Source organism: Gopherus flavomarginatus, chromosome 7 (assembly GCF_025201925.1).
Source record: "Gopherus flavomarginatus isolate rGopFla2 chromosome 7, rGopFla2.mat.asm, whole genome shotgun sequence".
Taxonomy (NCBI): Eukaryota; Metazoa; Chordata; order Testudines; family Testudinidae; genus Gopherus; species Gopherus flavomarginatus.
The window spans coordinates 70,527,262-70,545,159 of NC_066623.1; the positions used below are offsets into that span (position 1 = coordinate 70,527,262).

The 17,898-nt window shown below is 39.1% G+C and overlaps 1 protein-coding gene across 8 annotated transcripts in view; it reads right to left on the reverse strand.

Moving 5' to 3' along the window:
- KCNT2 (potassium sodium-activated channel subfamily T member 2) overlaps positions 1–17,898 on the reverse strand; it is a 282,967-nt gene that overhangs the window by 65,793 nt on the left and 199,276 nt on the right. For 5 of the 8 annotated variants that reach the window (XM_050961380.1, XM_050961378.1, XM_050961374.1 and 2 more), the window contains 4 exons: positions 17,052–17,157; positions 16,570–16,742; positions 11,918–11,989; positions 3,084–3,218 (listed from right to left, as the gene is read on the reverse strand). In XM_050961380.1, coding sequence (XP_050817337.1) covers positions 3,084–3,218; positions 11,918–11,989; positions 16,570–16,742; positions 17,052–17,157 — 486 coding nt within the window. The remainder of the gene's footprint in view (positions 1–3,083; positions 3,219–11,917; positions 11,990–16,569; positions 16,743–17,051; positions 17,158–17,898) is intronic. The other 3 variants (XM_050961381.1, XM_050961379.1, XM_050961375.1) reach the window with 1 other exon arrangement.

Genomic DNA, 17,898 nt, shown 5'->3' on the forward strand with positions numbered 1-17,898 from the left:
ATAGGGATGGAACACTTTGCCAGCGGGATTTCACAGATATTCACTGAAACTAGGGGAATGGTGAGACTCTGGAATCTTGGGTTCTATTCTAGGGTTTGGAGGAGAGTGTTCTTTACTGGCCACAGACTCTTCTTTCCCCCCTGCCCCTGGCTCCTAGTCCCAGGTTCCATCTCTTTCCCCTCTGCCAGCTTTGAGACCTAGGCTCACCCTACCATAGTTCCTTGTTCCAATCTCCTCCTCCTGTCCTGAAGTGACACAGCAAGAATTAGTTGGATTCTAGGAGAAGAGATCTTGGCCTAAGTAGTTGAGTCAGTAAGCCTCCTTGAAACGTGTGCTGAGAATGTTTGCTTTGGATTTAATGTAGTTTAAGTTAAGCACCCCTTGTATTTTAATTTTAATTGTCTTGCAACCATTTCTGACTCTTATGCCTCTGTACTTGTACTCACTTAAAATCTATCATTTGTAGTTACAAAACTTGTTTTATTGTTTTGTCCAACCCAATGTGTCTAAACTAAAGTATCCAGAAACTCCATTGGTTGGGTGGCAAGTTCCGTGGATATTATTTATTTAAAGAAATAACGGACCTGACATAACTTGTACTGTTCAGAAGGCTGGGAAGTATAGGACATATATTTCTGGGGAGAAATCGAAGAGTAGGGGTGTGCTGAGGTCACCTTGAAGTATAGCCAAGGCTGATGATAGCCATAGTGTAACCCAGGTGTGGCTGGCAGGCTGCAGTTACACACATATACAGAGGGTGTGACTTGCATGGTGGAAGGATGTTTATCACCAGTGCTGGTGGGAGTTACTTCAACAAGGCATTTCACAGATGCCTAAGTCCAGACCTGGCATGGCCCAAAACAGCTCAGAGCTGCAATTGCAGGGGAAGCTCTGCTCAGCGCTGGGCTGGAAAAGGCTCTGTGCAAACTGCATCTCTGTGAATTTAGCTACTAAAATGTAAGAATTTTTTGAGCATGTGCAACCTTTATTTTTTCAAAGGCTTATAACTTGGATTTTTAAGGGTTTTCATGTGGCGGCAAAAGGCCATCCCCTCCCACAAAGGCCACTCTCATCTACATCTGAAGTCCCTGTTCCAAAGAATGGAGTGCTAGACTTGTTCAAGAAAGGTCTCTCTTCATTTTGCCCATTAAAAACAAACAAACAAACTTATTTCCCCTAACCCCATTCATAGAAATGTCCTCAACTATTTTTGCTGAAATTTCAAAAGAAAAAATCTGTCACAAAACTAAGACTATTGGAGAATGAAATCCCCCCTCCTTATTTCCTTGTTTCACTGTCAGTTTCATACAATTTCTCACTTGAAATGTTTTGTTTCATCATGAGAATGAGTGCAACTTCTACAATATTTGCAGATGAAATTTCAGCATGCTATGGACTTGTCAAAATTAAGGGCCCAATCTTACATTCTCTACTATGCCAAAACTCCCTTGGAATTCATTTGAAGGGATACTGAATTCTCATTAAGGTGAAGGACTGAAGGGCTAATAGTTAAACTGTGTTACACTGGCAAAAATGCGTTTCAAATTAATCATTTCCTCATTTTAGTGCTTTAGGCCATGATTTGACAAGGCACCTCAGTACATACCTATCTTTGAACATGTGAGTAGCACTGTTGTAGCCAATAGTTTATTCATATCCTTAACGCTAAGTGCCTACTTAGTTGCCTTGCTGAATCAGGATCTTAAAGAGATGCCATTGAATTCCAGCCAGGATCTTAGGCAAAAGTGGGTATAAAAACAAAGCATCAGAGCACCATCTCCTCAGCCTCCTTCCACTTTTTCTGACTTTGAGTAATACTTTTTAAAGAGAGATTTTTTTTCTCCTTTGTGATCTGTGTGAGTGTCTTTTCTGGCTAAAGCAAGCAAGGTTTTGTTCTGATTTCTTTTGCATCCTTTGAACAGTCTACACTGCTATTAATCCCTGCTCAGAGAGAAGGTTTAGTGCTTTACTGGGAACTGCACCGATCTACCAAATGAGCTAGGAGGCATTTGTTCTTCTACAAGGGAAAACAATTAGTGGGACCTAATCACTGGTAATGGAAATATTGGCAAGTCTTCTCTTCACAGTTAATCCTGATGGTATAGATGACACTATGACAAAGGAAAGAGAGCCTGCTCTAGTGGGAACATGTCTGACTACTTGTTAATTTGCTGTGATCATAGACCTTCTTCCAGGAGCAGGACAGATGGAAAAGTATGTGAAAATTATCAAGTTAGGACTTCGCTATGGTATATTGTTAATTAAAACCTGTTAAGAGAACCAATTTCAAGTACTACTTTGAACACTTTAGTCCCTTCTGATTATTAGACCTAGAGAAAGACAAAAATAACTCTTATGACCACATATACACTTGTATCTTCTAGTTCCTTCCCATAGTTATTGCTGGATCATTTGCAAGCAATGAGTGAATGGTTTATTTTATTTCAATTGTGAAAGAGAACTTGTTATTTTTCTTCAATATTTGGATTCAGATTTTTCCTCCCTGTCCCCTGGAACTTTGTGATATGTAACACAGACCTTAACTAGGGGTGGCTACCTCTCAAAAGAAGCAAAATTCTAGTTTGGTTCAAAATCTGAACAACTGTCCAAGTTACTGTACATCAATCCTTCACTCACCTAATTTGTAGTCCTCTTTCTCTCCCAGCACCTGCTGTCTGTAATGAGTTTAGGATTATGGCCTTATCACAAGATGTTGTTAAGACAAAGGTCCAGTGACCTTCCTCTATCTCAAGTCTTCCAGGGGGGCTGACTGGCCTTCTTTCCCTTCCCACAGACTAGTCAGTTACCTTCCAAAGACTCTGGAAAAGTAGCAAGTTGCCATCTTGGAATGTAAGGAGTCATATCTGAGAGCTGAGTCTTACCCTTCCATGTCCCAAGAGACCTGAGTATATTACCGTGAAGCAGCATAACTTTTGCTTGATCATATAAAGTGGTGTTTAAGAAAAAAATGAAGTTAAGGGAAACGGTTGAGAAGCCACACTTCCATCTCCCCCTCCACAAAAATAATTCTAAAATATTTCACGCCTAACATAGCTGTATGGATTAGTTACAAAATCACTTACCTAAAGAGCGTTTGTACATTTACAATAGTCTTGGCATCTGCCATATAGTCTTCCTCAGCACTCATAGTACTTTCCTTGTCCACAACCACCATGTTGGCAGCGAAGGTCACCCCACATCTTAGCAAATCATCTAGGCTGTTGTAAAGAGGAACAGAATTAAAAACCAATATAAATACATGGCAGGATAAGTATGAGTCAGAAAAACTTAACTGCAACATATCCTGGGAGCTCGTAAATCTTACATTTGATTCCTATCACTTGATGGTGGTCTCTGAAAGCACTGTAACTATCAGCTTCATGTAAGTGTTTCAGTAGAACAGAGACAATGTGAATAAAATTATAATGTTCTTTGAAGTAAAATAGAATCCTGTTGGTAGATTGCCGAGGATTGCTTGTCCTTCTCCATTCACTAAAAGAATGTTGGTAAAATTACACTACACTGTGCATGTGTATATGTATTAATTCCCCTTTTCCTACAAAGTCTTCCACAACTCACTACATTGTCATTACCTGTTTCATATAAGTATCTTACCTCCTACACAAAATTACCTTTTCATATATCAAGGCCTTCGCACGGAGGCAGTCGGATATGCTGGCTTTCTAGCTTCTCATCTCATAGTCCCTCACTGGCTCCCTATTCTACCTCTTACTGAAGGATCACTTTTGCACAAGGGTAGCTTTCCAGAAGCAGCAGCATTACACAGGCAAGAGCAGGAATCAAGTTACATTCAGAGCATAGTTTCCCACACAAATTTATGTAGTGGAAACTGCCAAAGGATTCCCTTTTCCAGCCTAAGGGATAAGGCCAATGTCTCTTGGAAAAAGAAAAATTAAAATTCATACTGATACATATTCACTGAAGAACAGGGTTTCAATATTTTGAATGTACATCTAAATATTTTTAGCTCCACAAGTGTTTACAAGAAAACATAAAATGTATTTATGTGAGTTTGTTGTGTATAGTTAGCCTTGAATGAAGGCAGAACAAAATTTAGCTCTTGATTTTTTTTCCTTATCTAAAATGTGCTATATAAAACACACATCTATAATAAAAATGGGCCTTGAAAACCCAATTAATTTACACACTCTTCTGCCCCATTTAATGAATACTAAACAGCCACCTCAGTTTATGCTCCACTCCCGAATAAATCCATTTAAACTAAGCCCAGAACCTCTTCTCCAGGATGGTGGTAAAATTGCTGCTCTGCTACCCCGGCTCTCCTCATAACATAAAGAAGGTTCTCCTCAGCCATCTAGGTGCACCTCCTCTTGCACCGAGGTGCTTTGTGTCTCTCATTCTTTTTTCTCTTAAATAGAATTTTTTCCTTGGCAAGAAGGCTGAGCGAACACTGTTATTTTCACTAAAGGTGAGGGGAGATGACAGAAACACTGGCCCAAGCACCACTGGTCCTTTAACGTGCTGTAAGGGAAGGAAACAAGCAACCTGTGCACTACTAAGAGCCTGTTTACCAGTTATAGTGATAATTTATACTAGTATAACACCTCCCTCCCCATGAGGATACTCTCATATGGGAATAAGAGTGTCTATGTGGCAAGTTATACTGATATAACCATGTAGGTTCAAATTTGAACCTCACTGGCGGGGGGAAAGGTGGAGACAAGATCTAATTGATTTAGAAAAGGGGAAATCAGGTGCATGGGAGCAGACTGGCCTGAGACATTGCACTTCTTGTCAAAGGGGCTACAATGGCCCTGAGATTCTGTACTTTAAAAAAAGGATGGGAGGAAGGAAGGAGACAAGTCTCTTGAGCCACTGCTCCTTTAAGAGTAGGAGAGAGAGGAAGTGAGAAGCACAGAAGGCCAAGGTTTTAGAATAAGAAGCTGAGAAATTGTGAGCCTTCCGTATACTAGTGGAGAAGCAGGAGCAGCAGCAATGACAGAGCCTTGCAAAGATGTAGCGCCCAGGAAAGAGGACTCACTGGTGGGGAGGCTGCCAAACATTAATTTATTGATGGTGGGGTGCACAAATTGATTTGAAGGGTGCTATCCAGTATTCCTTTAGTAAAGCAACAGAGAAAAGTGAGGAGAGATGGTTGACCTGACCAGTAGGGGATAACCCACCTAAGAGGGGCCCCCACAAGTGGTAGACTGAGGCCTTCAGGCCCAAGCCATGAAGGGTATTAAATTAGGCTAATACTACAGGGCCTATTTTAAATGCTTTTGCTCCTTTTTGGAGCTCATTAGCTGTAGGGTATAGCTCAAAGATTGAGTGAGGAGACAACCTAGAGGGTATGTGAGACTATCTTTCTTTTATATGTTGCAGTGAGGGCAGCAGTCTGAATCTGTTCAAAAGATTTCCTTCAACTGGGGAGGATATAGCTTGGGATGCCAGTATATTTCAGCCTGATAAATGTGCTTAGTTTTTAGTATTGAGGCCAATAGGCATTGGGTCAATTCTGGAAGCCTTGAGTGGATTACAAAAATACTTATAAAGAACTACATTTCAAAAGTAACTAAAATAGTGTTAAATGAAAATCAGCCATATCATCTTAAATGTCCCTGGATAATTTCTGAATTAAGTAGAGTTGGTCAAAAAGCCTTCTGTGGTGTGTTTTGTTTTTCCTCCGAATCCCATAGGCAAGAAAATAGGTGGACAACCCACATCAGTAACTGGATCCCCAGTGACCACAAGCAACCTCTGAGCAGACAGAAAAAGCACTGGAACAATCCCATGACAAAACTCTTTGGTCAGAACTGGAAAGAATGTGCTTGCAACATAATAGAATGGTATGAGGTTGACTTGCATTCGTGGAGGGATGGATTAGGACAAGCTGGACAAAAGTGAATTCCACACCACAGAAAACTTAACTTTTATGGTCAAAATTCAACTACTGAAATATTTTGGCTGAAAACCAAAATATTTCAGTTTGGAAATGCTGCCGGGGACCTCCTGGGAATTGTAGCTTGGTTTCCTGCTCCATTCTCTTCTATGGGCTAGGCTCCCTGATCAGACTAAATGTCCCATGATACATTATTATCTTTCTTCTTGGAGAGAGAGAAAAGATGGCAAATCAGGGGAAGTCTCTGGCCATGGAGCATCATGGGAGATGCAGGCTAGCTATGAAGCCCAGCCCATAGAGAAAATATTCCAATTTGGGGTTTGATTAAACTGATTTTTTTAAGAGAAAGCAGACACTTTGTGGAAAAACTAAACAGTTTTGATGTGAAGTGACGATATTAAGTAATAAGACACTGGAAGAGACGATTCCTTTTGTCCAGCGTCATCTTATTCTTGTTCTTACTACCCATATGACAACACAACTTCCATATGTGTTTCGTGACTTCTCAATACATTTTCTGCAAAACTAGTTAAAATGTAAACATATCTAGAAACCATTCCATAGATTTGATCTTCTGTCTAAAACTATACTGTGTTTCTGCTCTTACACACCATGAATCCAATCCAGTTTCCAGTGAAGCAAATAGTTTTTCTATTGTCTTAACAGCAGTTGTATTAAGCCCTAAATGCATAAAAATCTAGAGCTAGGAGTGATTTTTTTTCAAACAGTTTTTATCAGAAAATTCGAATTTGATGAAACCAAAATCATTTGTATGAAAGGTCAGTTTTGACAAGTTTCCCACTTCAATTTTGAAACATTTTCAAAAAAAATGTTGAAACACCATATTTAACACGTTTTGAAAGGGAACATCAATTATTTTTGTTTCAAACAACTTACATTGCCAAATGAAATCTTTTTACTATAAATTAGTGTCAAAATTGAAACAACTTGAAATTGAAACAAAATGTTTTGATTGATGTGACCAAATTATTTTTTTCAGATTTTCAGTTCACAAAAAAATTGAGGCCATGACTTTTCATCCTAACTGGGACTGGAAATTTTTTTAGAATTTCAAAGTTCTTGTTGGACAGGAAAACCATTGCCTATCCAGTCCCATAAAATTTCCAGTCTTGATTTTCACATTTAGTACATAGCTCCATTTTCTATATTAATTGGTTTTGGAGTGCGGTATAGTTGGTGATGAAATTTAATTCCATTCTATATTTAGTATTTATTGGCATGCATTTAACCTGCTCATATATCAAATTCTAATCTTTCTCCTAGCAACCTACATTTAATTCTGCATTCTACCATTGTGTTGGCCTTTAAAAATATAGCCCTTGTGACTACAAATAAAAAACTACATATAACAAAAAAGTTTTATATTCTGATAAGATCTCAATTATTCTACTTTCCAAAGCTGAAATAAGTTTAGAATCTTTTAGCTAACTTCCTATTAGTATATTCAAATAATATCTAAGCTCTTTTTAAAAATGGCAGCAATGGCTATTTGGAATATCTGACTTTCTTCCTAATTATTAAAAAAAGTTAGGAATATTTCCCTTATCAAAGATATCTATTATCCTAATTATTCCTTTCTTAATCTTGAATGGTTTTCCTACACAACCCTTATCCATAGCCTATATGCCTGTATATATTACACATGACTTACATATGGAACATGGTAGAACAAACTTCTGCTAATTGAGGCCCTGTTTTGATGAAGCTCAGCCAGGCTGTGAATTTTCTTTTGACCATTTCTCTGGATGTCTCCCATGGAAAACCACAGAGTAGTGAATATGAAATTAAAATGAACAGGGAAGATCCTCAGATGGTGTAAAATGATCATAGCTCCATTCATGTGATGACAGTTTACACCAATTGGGTATATGCCCCAATATTTCTCTACCTCTTCAGTCATAACTCTAATACAACTGATCTTTTAGGTGCCTATACTCATTCACATTTGATTGTATGAGTAGACATGATACCATCCTTTTTGTCAAATAGCAGAATCTTGCTGTAGGATGTAGATGCAGAGAAAATGTTAGTTTAAAGGAAATTTTGCTTTAACATTACTGCTTAAACCACTTTCTTCCACTGAGTGTGCACATTTAAATCATGTATTGAGATGAAAAATCCATTTCAAAGGTTTTGGTACAAATCTAATGGCTTATCTACACTGCTCCACTGTTGGGACTACGGGGTGTGAATAGCAGTGTGCACCAAATTGCTGCGCAGTCATTCCCCAGTTGGATGCTGAGGGTGTGAACTGGAAGGTACCTTGTTAGCGTTAGTATAGTCCTGTGTGAAGAGAACAGTGTAGTTTCAGTCCAGCAAAGCACTAAGCACACGCTTAAATCTTTGTAGGATTTGAGCTTAAGGCTATGCTGGATTGGGATCAAGCCGATTTCAAAATCAAGCCTTAAATGAGCATTTGTTATGATTTTCTTTTGACCATGTAATTTCGTCTCTAACTGCTCTTGTGTATTTTTTACATACATGCAGTTTTTTTAAAACAGTTTTGAAGATATTTATGCAGGTGAGACCTCTCTAATTTATAAAGCACGTACTCTTTAATAGGCCACTTAAATGTCCCATTTAAATTGCGATATACTGTGGAATGCTGTAGTGTTCCATGTGTTAACATTTTATAAAATGCACACATATCAAGGAATAAAGAAGAAGAGTTGAGATAAAGTATTGGGGTATCCACATTTTGTGAACTGTTCTTGGAGTATTGATTTTTTGCTTAACATTTAGTTGGATTTGATTTAAGTAAAGTTAATATGATCTTGTACAGTATGTATGTAGCTGGGTGGACCCCCACTCCTGCCCTGAAGGGGTAAAAACAGCCCTGGGATGAGGCTGTGGCTGGAGAAAGCAGCTTTTAGGCTGGGCTGATTGGGGGAAGTGGCTGTAGCTGGGGCCATGCACCAAACTGAGCAACAGGCCCTTATAAGAAGGCCAGGGAAGCCAGGAGTGAACAGTCTCTCTCTGGCTGTAGAGGGAGAAGGGCCTGGCTGCAGGGAGCTAGACACAAAGTGCTGAGTGGAGCAGGGCTGGGGAAAGGCTGAGGAGCTGGGGAGCTCCACCCTGGAAAGACCCAGGCTGCGGCCTAGCATTGGGCTAAAAGGTACTGGGGGTTGCAGAGGGCAGCCCAGGGGTAGGCCAAGGCAGCAGGTCCAAACCCCTTTGCCTATGATGAGTGGCTGATACTGAAGTCTGCCCGGGGCGGGGGGGGGGAGACAATGACTGGCAGTAGCCATTACTGAGGCAAGCTGGGAATAGTGGGTGGGGGATCCCTGGGAGGGGAGACCCTAAGACTGAGGGGTTACTGCCAGGGGCCACACTCCAGGGAAAAGGGCACCATGTCCAGGGACGGACACAGAGGCCAGAGGACAGGTGGATCACCAGCCTGCAGAGGGCGCTCCAGAGCTGGAACCGAGCTAATTCCCAGAAGTCACCAGTGTGAGGCGCTGCAGGGATGAGTCCACATGTCTACAATGTAAAAAAGAAGTCCAAAGTCCATGCACAAAACCATCCATGACCGTACCACACCTTTAAGTAAGGGAAACATTAATCAGGCTTGCTGCTGGAAGGTAGCAGTGTTTTATGTGGGGGGGAAAGTCCTTCAAAAAGGTGGGAAAAGCTTTGTGGTCTGCCCCCCGGGAATGTAAGGGGTGGAAGGCTTTAAAGGTGCAAGCTTTGGCGTTTGAAGCCCTTTCTCTATGCAACAGGCAAGGTAGTACCCACCCTCCGTGCGAATTTCAAGTTTGGTTAGGACCTGCTGTGGGCATTGTGTTGCTCCTTTTTTAGGAGGGCTGGGAAGGAATTTTTCCCTTACCAGTGTTAGGGAAGACCTATTATGGTGAGCACAAAAGGTGGTGGGCTATATGTCATCACTTATTTTGTAAGTGTGGGGTGGATGTTCAATGTAGGTACTCCATAGGGAGGGCATCCAGTGACCATTTAAATGGCCTGGTAAAGGACTTAAAAGGAGATGCTGGTTAAAGGAACAGAAGGGGGGCAATTGGGGCTCCTATTGGTACAAAAGGAAGCCAACCCTCCTTTCTTACAGTCTACCTTAACACTCCTGTGAGAGGAGGTGGACGGTTGGCTGAGGGATCTGGATGGAAAATGAAGGGGGGCTGGTGGAAGCCCTGGGTAGTAATTTGAAAAAAACATGGAGTAGTCTGTATTGTGCACTTCTTTAGGTAGTCCCAGACCTCTAATAGCCACGGCCTGATTAAATTCATATCAAGTGTCTCCTGTCCTTCTTTTGGTATAGCTGGACAAAATATATATGGTGATATATTGTAGTACAACTAGACAGGACCACTATGGTCATTAAACACATCAAGGAAATGGCCAACCCTTGCATTTAGCCACAAACAGGCCAAAGCAAATAATTGACTACTGAACTGCAAACTGTACAGTAAATAGCGGGGGCATTTTTGGAACAGTCAGTCACTGTATGGAAAAAATGAAGTTAGCATATCTTACATTGTGAGTATGAACTAGATTTTATTGATTTTTTTTCACTTCAATATGTAACTGTTTCTAAATGCTTATGTGCAAACCAGCATTTAAAACACTGGACATAATTTATAAACTGACAAGTCAGTTGACAGATTATAGAACATAAATGTTTTGAATTATCTGGCTTAATTGTAGCTAAAACAACTATTCAGTTTCTGTGATTATTTGTAATCATTCGGAAATTATAAAAAAAATAATCAGAGATGACAAATAAGATACTGCTAAATACAATGACATGCCCAAGACCTTTCTTTGTTGTTTCTGAAGGCTAGAATGCAACACATTTTAAGGCTATGTCTACACAGCTACCAGTAGTAAGCCTCCCAGCCTAGGTGGACAGGTTTGGGTTAGTGGGGCTCACATTAGTGCTCTAAAAATAGCTTCGTAGACAGAGCCATAAAGCTGCAGCTCAGGCTAGAACTTGGGCTTTTCTTCTGATGTGAGTTGGGAGTCTCTCTGCTGTAGGCTGTGTAGACGTATCCTAAAAGTTCTAAGATAACTTCTATCAGTGTATCATGAATGCCAGTTTGTGTTATCTGTCACTAAGGTAAATTTGTAGGTATATATGTGTCCATTTACAATAGGCATGATCCTGAAACAAGCTGAGCAGCTAGAGCTGCTGTTGGAATTGTCATAATTTCACCTATCAATGTAGTCTATGGTAAATCTCCACCCTCCCCATCCTCACCACCTCAACTGACTTCCATAGGACCAGTATTTGACAGAATAACTATTGTAGATGCCCAGATGCCTCAGGATTGGGCCCTCTACTAGAGCTAATTTTTTTGTGTTAGTGATAACTGTTTAAAAATGGGAATATACTGAAAATCTAATGAAAGAGTCTCTTCTAGTCTGAGTTCTAGCCTGACTCGTCAATCAGTGATGCCATGAAATCTAGATATGCTTTTATAAATGCTTAATAGTAAAGGGCTAGGTAGAAGTAGTAGGTGATATTTTCAAAGAACTCTAGTGGTTTTAGATGTAAGTTACTATTAGTGTGTCTAAATCTCGTAACAAACTTTAACAATCTCGGCCAATATGTAGGAGCAAAAATATGGTGCTTTCATGTAGGGTTAGACTAGAACTCAGTGGGAGCTGTTGGGAGTTCAACATTTTTGACAATTTGGTAAATTTATTTATGTGCCTTAATGTGGATTGATGGGAGTAACTTTAGGCTCATTCCTGCTTTTGTAAAAAAACTAGCCTTAGGGCACATTTCACCTAGAGATTCAATACCAAAGAAAGCATTTAAAAAGATGGCCTGATCTGCCAAGTAATATATAAAGGACAACCAGATAGTGACTCATTTTTGAGTGATTGAAATCCTTTGGCAGAAATCTGAAATTCCAAATTACAGCACCTTGACACAAACCATGCATGCAGGTGCATTTTTCAAGTACTATCACCACACTTAAACATGCAGTTACAAAGCACAACACATGACAAACCACTGAACACGACAATGTTTAGAGTTCTGAGGATTTTACCTACTTGTCAATAGAGCCAACCATGTAGTAAACCACTGGAAACCAACAGATTGCATCCAGAAAATGCATATCTGGCCTAAGCAGCAGATGGGTTACAATGAAACACAACATCACAACAATTGCATCTCTTCTGAAGAAACTGAATAAACTATGTTAGTTTGTTTGGAAGAGAGAGGAGGGGAAAACTAGGAAATGTTAAATAAACATTTTAATAACATAGGAAACTGTATTTCCGAGCATCAACATTCAATGCTGTTTGCTTTGATCATGATGAAGAATGATGAAGTTTACATGTGCTTTACATAAAAGTTGTTAGTCTTCTAAATCGGAAACTTTATGGCACAATCATACAGTAAATGCTTTATTTAAAGAAAAAATATTGAAGACTAAAGAGGCCTTACTAAATTATATTCCAATTCATGACCCTGAATATATTTTTAATGAAAATGCTGATTGGGACCAGATCCTCACCTGGTTTCAACTATTATAGTTCCATTAAAATTAATTTTACCCCAGCTATGGAACTTGCCTTATCATTTCTCCCAACTGTCTGCATTTTTCTTTCCCTTCCACCTCTTCTAAAATAATAGTTGGCTACTTTTAACACTGTAATTATTGATTGACATACTAGGGTGGAAATAAAGGTCAAAAGCTAATTTTAATCTCAAATTTCCTTATAAGAAAGAAAAGGTAAAATAGTTTTCTACTGTACTCTTTCTGTATTGTACTATGTCTTACACCTTTTTCTTTCTTAGATACGGAAAGTACAGTGATAGCAGATGAAATTTTAATCAGCATGAAATGAGGACTTCTCTAAACATGCACACTACTGCAAATTGCATCTGTTAACAAACTGCAAAAAAATTTAAGAGAAACCAGTAAACCATAGCAAGAGATCCATGCTAATTTACAGGGGGTGAAATCCTAACTCATTTGAAGTCAATGGCAAAACTCCCATTGACTTCAGTGGGGCCAGGATTTCACCTTATTGCCATAAGATGTGAAAAGTGTGGTGGACTGATTGCAGTGTCCTTATGTTCATAATAATTCAACTGAGTGCTTTGCACAGAACCTGCTCCAGCTGGCTAGGTCACATCTTGCTAAGAGCTTAAGCAGAGATCACAGCTTTCATTTAATGGTAAGATGGAATAATTTTATGCAAACAAAACTGGCATTTTTCAATCTTCAGCAAAAAATAAACTAAAATAAAAGTAACCTATCAGAGTGTAAAAAAACAAAAGCATAGGCCTGAAACCAGAGTACAGGAAAACACTAGAGGGCACTGTACACTTTCATGTGTGTTCTTAAAGACCAATCTTACTTGAAACTTGCTAACCATAATTTTTAAAGGATAATTTTTATAGATCTCTTCAGGGGTGTGTGTGTGTGTGTGTTTATGCTGTTCATTACTGGAATAAACAGAACTATGATACACTAACACCATTATGTACTGTCCTACAAGAAATCTGTGTTGGGGGAAGTGGAATCCACTCTGACTGATTTCAGATTCTGTAAAGTGAAATTATTTATATTAGAGATGGGACAATGGCACATACTCCCAGAGGAGAGTAGGGCCTGGAATCTGAACCAGGATTCAATTTATGCAGCTGGCCTCTTTTTATCATGGTGCAGCCTAAAGGTTCCAAGTTTTTTGGTTCCAACTTTTGTTTACCTTGGACTTATTGAAACACTATAACATGGTCCAAAGAGGCTACATCATGCTCACAGTGTTAGGGAATTATTCTCTTTTATAGTACTAATGGGAATTAAGTGGGAAACTTGCCCGGTTTCTGTAGCTGAATGGAATACTTGGAACAGATAGTATATGCTCAGAAAACACTGCAAGGGGAGCAAGTTGGGAGGGATGGTGCATCCATGAAGCTTCTAACTGAAAATGGAAATTATATGGCTCTCTAAAGTACACAACTATTAATTTTCAAACTCCCACCCCCCACAAAATAAGCTGTGCTTGAATTGAAAGTACTCATTCAGAAAAGGCAAATAAAAACCCTTACCTATTAAAGGTCAAGAATTTTAAAGAAATCTAAGTGAGCCAAATGAAATAAAGTGCAGTTAAAGGCTTAAAATCCTAAGATGGTGCTGAATTTTAGAAAGTGTGTATGTTATGAATTATGAACAGATATAGCAGTCCAGTCTCCCCTCACAACTGCTAGCTGATTTCCAGTTTTATACTGGGAAAACTGGCTCAGCCCAAATATTAACCAACCTGGACTGGACCCAAACTGTTCATGAGGTTTGAAATAAGTTTAGTTAAATTTAATCTCACTCTACTGTTCCTGCTGTTCCTTCCTGAGGTTTCCCTTGCATTAGTGCCCCAAAATGCATGTACATATGGGAGGCCTCAAAGGTTTTCAGTACGCTGTGAGCTCTGTCTAGATACTATCATGGAACCCCCAGCATTAGCCATGTGGGCTGAAAAGCCCAGAACCATGGCCTGCTACTTCTGGGGGAAGAGAAAATGCTTCTTGTGGGAGAGAACAACTTTTTTTAGCCAGCTTAGCAAGAGTCTTTCTTGGAAGGAAGGAAGAGAACACCCAGCTACACCTCCTAGACACATGTGGCTGGGTGACAGACATGGAGATTCTCAAGTTAAACATCTTGCCTTGGGAGGGAGCCAGAGCCCATCCTAATAGATTTCTGTGAGTGGCAGTGGTGCCTACCAAGCCTCTCTTGGAAAGTGTTCCTGCCAGAAGAGAAGACATCTTCTCCCCAACAGAAGGTTGGGGCAGAGACAGAATAATGGGGGATCATAGCATGGGGAAACTTCCAAAAGATCAAAAATAAATATTTTGGCATTTCAGGTGCTTATTGGAACTGAGTTTCTGCATGTTTTGGAGTTTTACCACCTGTATACCACTTTATATTTTGTACAATACACTTTATGCCTCTGAATGAAACCATAGAAGGGAAGTTTGGTTCTTAGTGCATACAAACTTTTTTATGATCCCTTGTTTCCCATTTTCCTGAAACCTAAATACCACATGTTCATGTTCCACCAGCCCTTTTGGACCACACTATCTTGATCTGACTTTTTCAGACTGGAAAATCCTTCCAGACATCAGGTGATTTCTATCAGTCATTGCAGAAGTAGAAGATGAATCATTACTGTGAGAGACAGCAGAAAGGAATGTTAACAGCTGTGGCACAAAAGCAGTGAGTGCACTACTTTGTGATAAGGTAAAGAGATTGTGAAATATCAGTCAAAGCACTGACAGTCATTACACTGAGAGAGCAGATTGCTTAAGACTGGAAAAAAGTTACTAGATTTTGGCCTTTATTTCCACCCTAGTATATCAAGCAACAATTAATGTTAAAAGTAGCCAGGTATTATTTTAGAAAGAAAAGCAGCATGCACAGAGGGTTAAATTATGTTATGAAACTAAAAAAATATGCACTTCACTATTTGACCGCTGCCTCCCTCCCTCAGAAACTGAAGCACATAAACAATGCAGATAGACCCTTTTTAATGTGACAAGTCAGTGTACCTGCATGACACACACCATTTTCAGCCATCGCTATAAAGGGACAGATTTTGCCTTGCCCTGACATAGGAGTGCATAGACTGAGGTGGAGCACAGTGCAAGGAGCATTCTGCCCTTCTTGTATAAGAGCCAAGAACAAGTGTAATCTCTTCATGGGGGAAACACAAGAAGAAACTGTTTCCTTCTAGTGTCTCCAAAGGGCACTGGGGAGGAGATGAGGCAATGGCACACTTGTTCCCAGTGTTACAATTCCTCCTACAGCTGTTCCTGAGGTGATGAGGATCTACATCAGCCTTAAATCAGGACTGCAACTTAATGGCACAACTGAGCCATAAGTGCATTATTGAATGTTTGTTGTTCTGTGGTTTTATTTGGCAATCAGTGGACAGAGATTTCCCAAAGGGCATTTACAGTCTACAGTATTGATCATCTTTGAACTAAGCAGTAATAAAAAATATGCTTAGATAGTATAGGCTCTGTCTTCTGCATTTAATTGATAGACCAGTCAAATAGTACTATAATTACTATTTACTGTGCAAACCATACACAAACTTGTTCAGAGGCCTGAGTGGGCTTAGATCTGAGTCAGTGTCTTGAAAGGACAAACTGGCTCCAAATGCGCAGGTCAACAGTGTGAATAAAATAGTGCTCCTCTAGGTGCTATGTAGGCTGGGAAAAGATGGATGCAGACAGGAAACTGAGAAATTCACTCTACATCTGAAATATAGAGAAGTTAAGATTACTTTCATATGTTAGATGCAATATTTAAATCGCAATTTATCTCCTAAAATTTTAGAATTTTATATGATTTTACAACCTATTTTATAAATTAATAGTACTCCAATTTCTCTGCTTTTCCTTGTAAACCTGGTGTTACCATACTGAGAACTATATTGTGCTAGGTCCTGATCTGGAGCACTGTAGTCAGTGGAAAGACTCCCATTGACTTCACTGAGAGTTATATTAGGTCCTTACTGCACAACACACATGCGATATCATCCTTGCATCCATTCTTGCTTTAAAGATGTATGTGCCACAAAGTTTTTTTTAATTTAAATTGGTCACATGAAATGTGACCATCAACCACAGACAATGCATATATTCAGATTTAAACACTTATTTGTATAGTAAATTCTCTTAAAAATACACTTACGGGTTATCCAGAAGTAATACTATAGGGTTGAGTTCTTTCTTTGGTCTGTAATAAGCTCTGAGTGGAACAATAAAGTTGTATAAGCCATTTCCAGCTGTCTCTGCTGCAACTATAATCAATTTATTTTTGAATCCATAGGCTTTGGCATCTTCACAGTAGTTATGTTGGCACCCCTAAAACCAGTATAGAAAACAAAAATTCAGTGGCTTTGGATAGGAGTTGATATTCAGCGATAACAATATTAGAGGTGATTTTTCACTTCCCAAGCTAAAATGTGTCAGCTGAAAGGATAAAGAACTTAGTCTTGTCTGAGCTTTACAAACATCTGTTAGCAACGCTGTGTGTCAGCATTGGTTGTAGCAGAACGGGTGCTGAATGCTGCTTATCTGCAAGTGCAGACAAGGACAAAATTGCGTTTGGCCACAACAAACAAATGAGCCTTGTTTAACACATGGGTCTATCCATTAACACAAACTTTTTACCTTGTCCAGTCTTAAACAACAAAATGGCACTTTTTCATGCAGCAGATGGCAAAATGTGGGAGAACTTCCAATATACGGAGAGTAAGGCGGATAACCTTTAGCATACCTAGAAGAGTAGAGAAACAGTTCTGAATACTGTCAACAATTTAACAACTGTAGACCAAACAGGTCTAAATTTTTATTACTACTATTTGTGGAATAGCAAACAGAGGCAAGTTTTAATGTATATAATCATACATAACTAAATATGAAATTAAACAAAATAAATACAACTAGTGTTTCCAGTATAAACAATCAAAACAAAACAATTCCTATTTCTAATAAAGATCAAAGGACAATAGCTTGTGGCTTACAGGCATATATATAAAATTCAATAAAATTAATAAGTGGTGACATTGTAAGGGGATGATATGGGTTGTTTGTTTGTTTATTAGGCTAAGTTCCTCATCTAAACAACTTTAAGTGTTAGTCCACTTCCTGCTGTCTTATGTCACCAGCATGGATTTTCAGCGTAGAAAGTAGATGAACAGTGTTCAAGATATTTCTGGCTGCTATACAGCACTTAAAAGTTAAGCTGATCCTAATGCTGATCAACTGAAAAATCTAATACAATTTGTAATAGCAACCTAGATTGCAGCAAAAAGGATTAATTCCAAGAGTTTAACCCTTTTCTGATTTCTATTAGAAATTTATATGCATGAGAATATCAACAATTATACTGGTGGGAGAATAGATGGGCTATAAATCCTTATACTTTAGGGTGTAAACAAACTGACAAGTTTAGGAAGAAATTTCTCTTATTGGCAGTTCATTCCATGATTCTCCACTACAGATTTTCTTTCTTTTT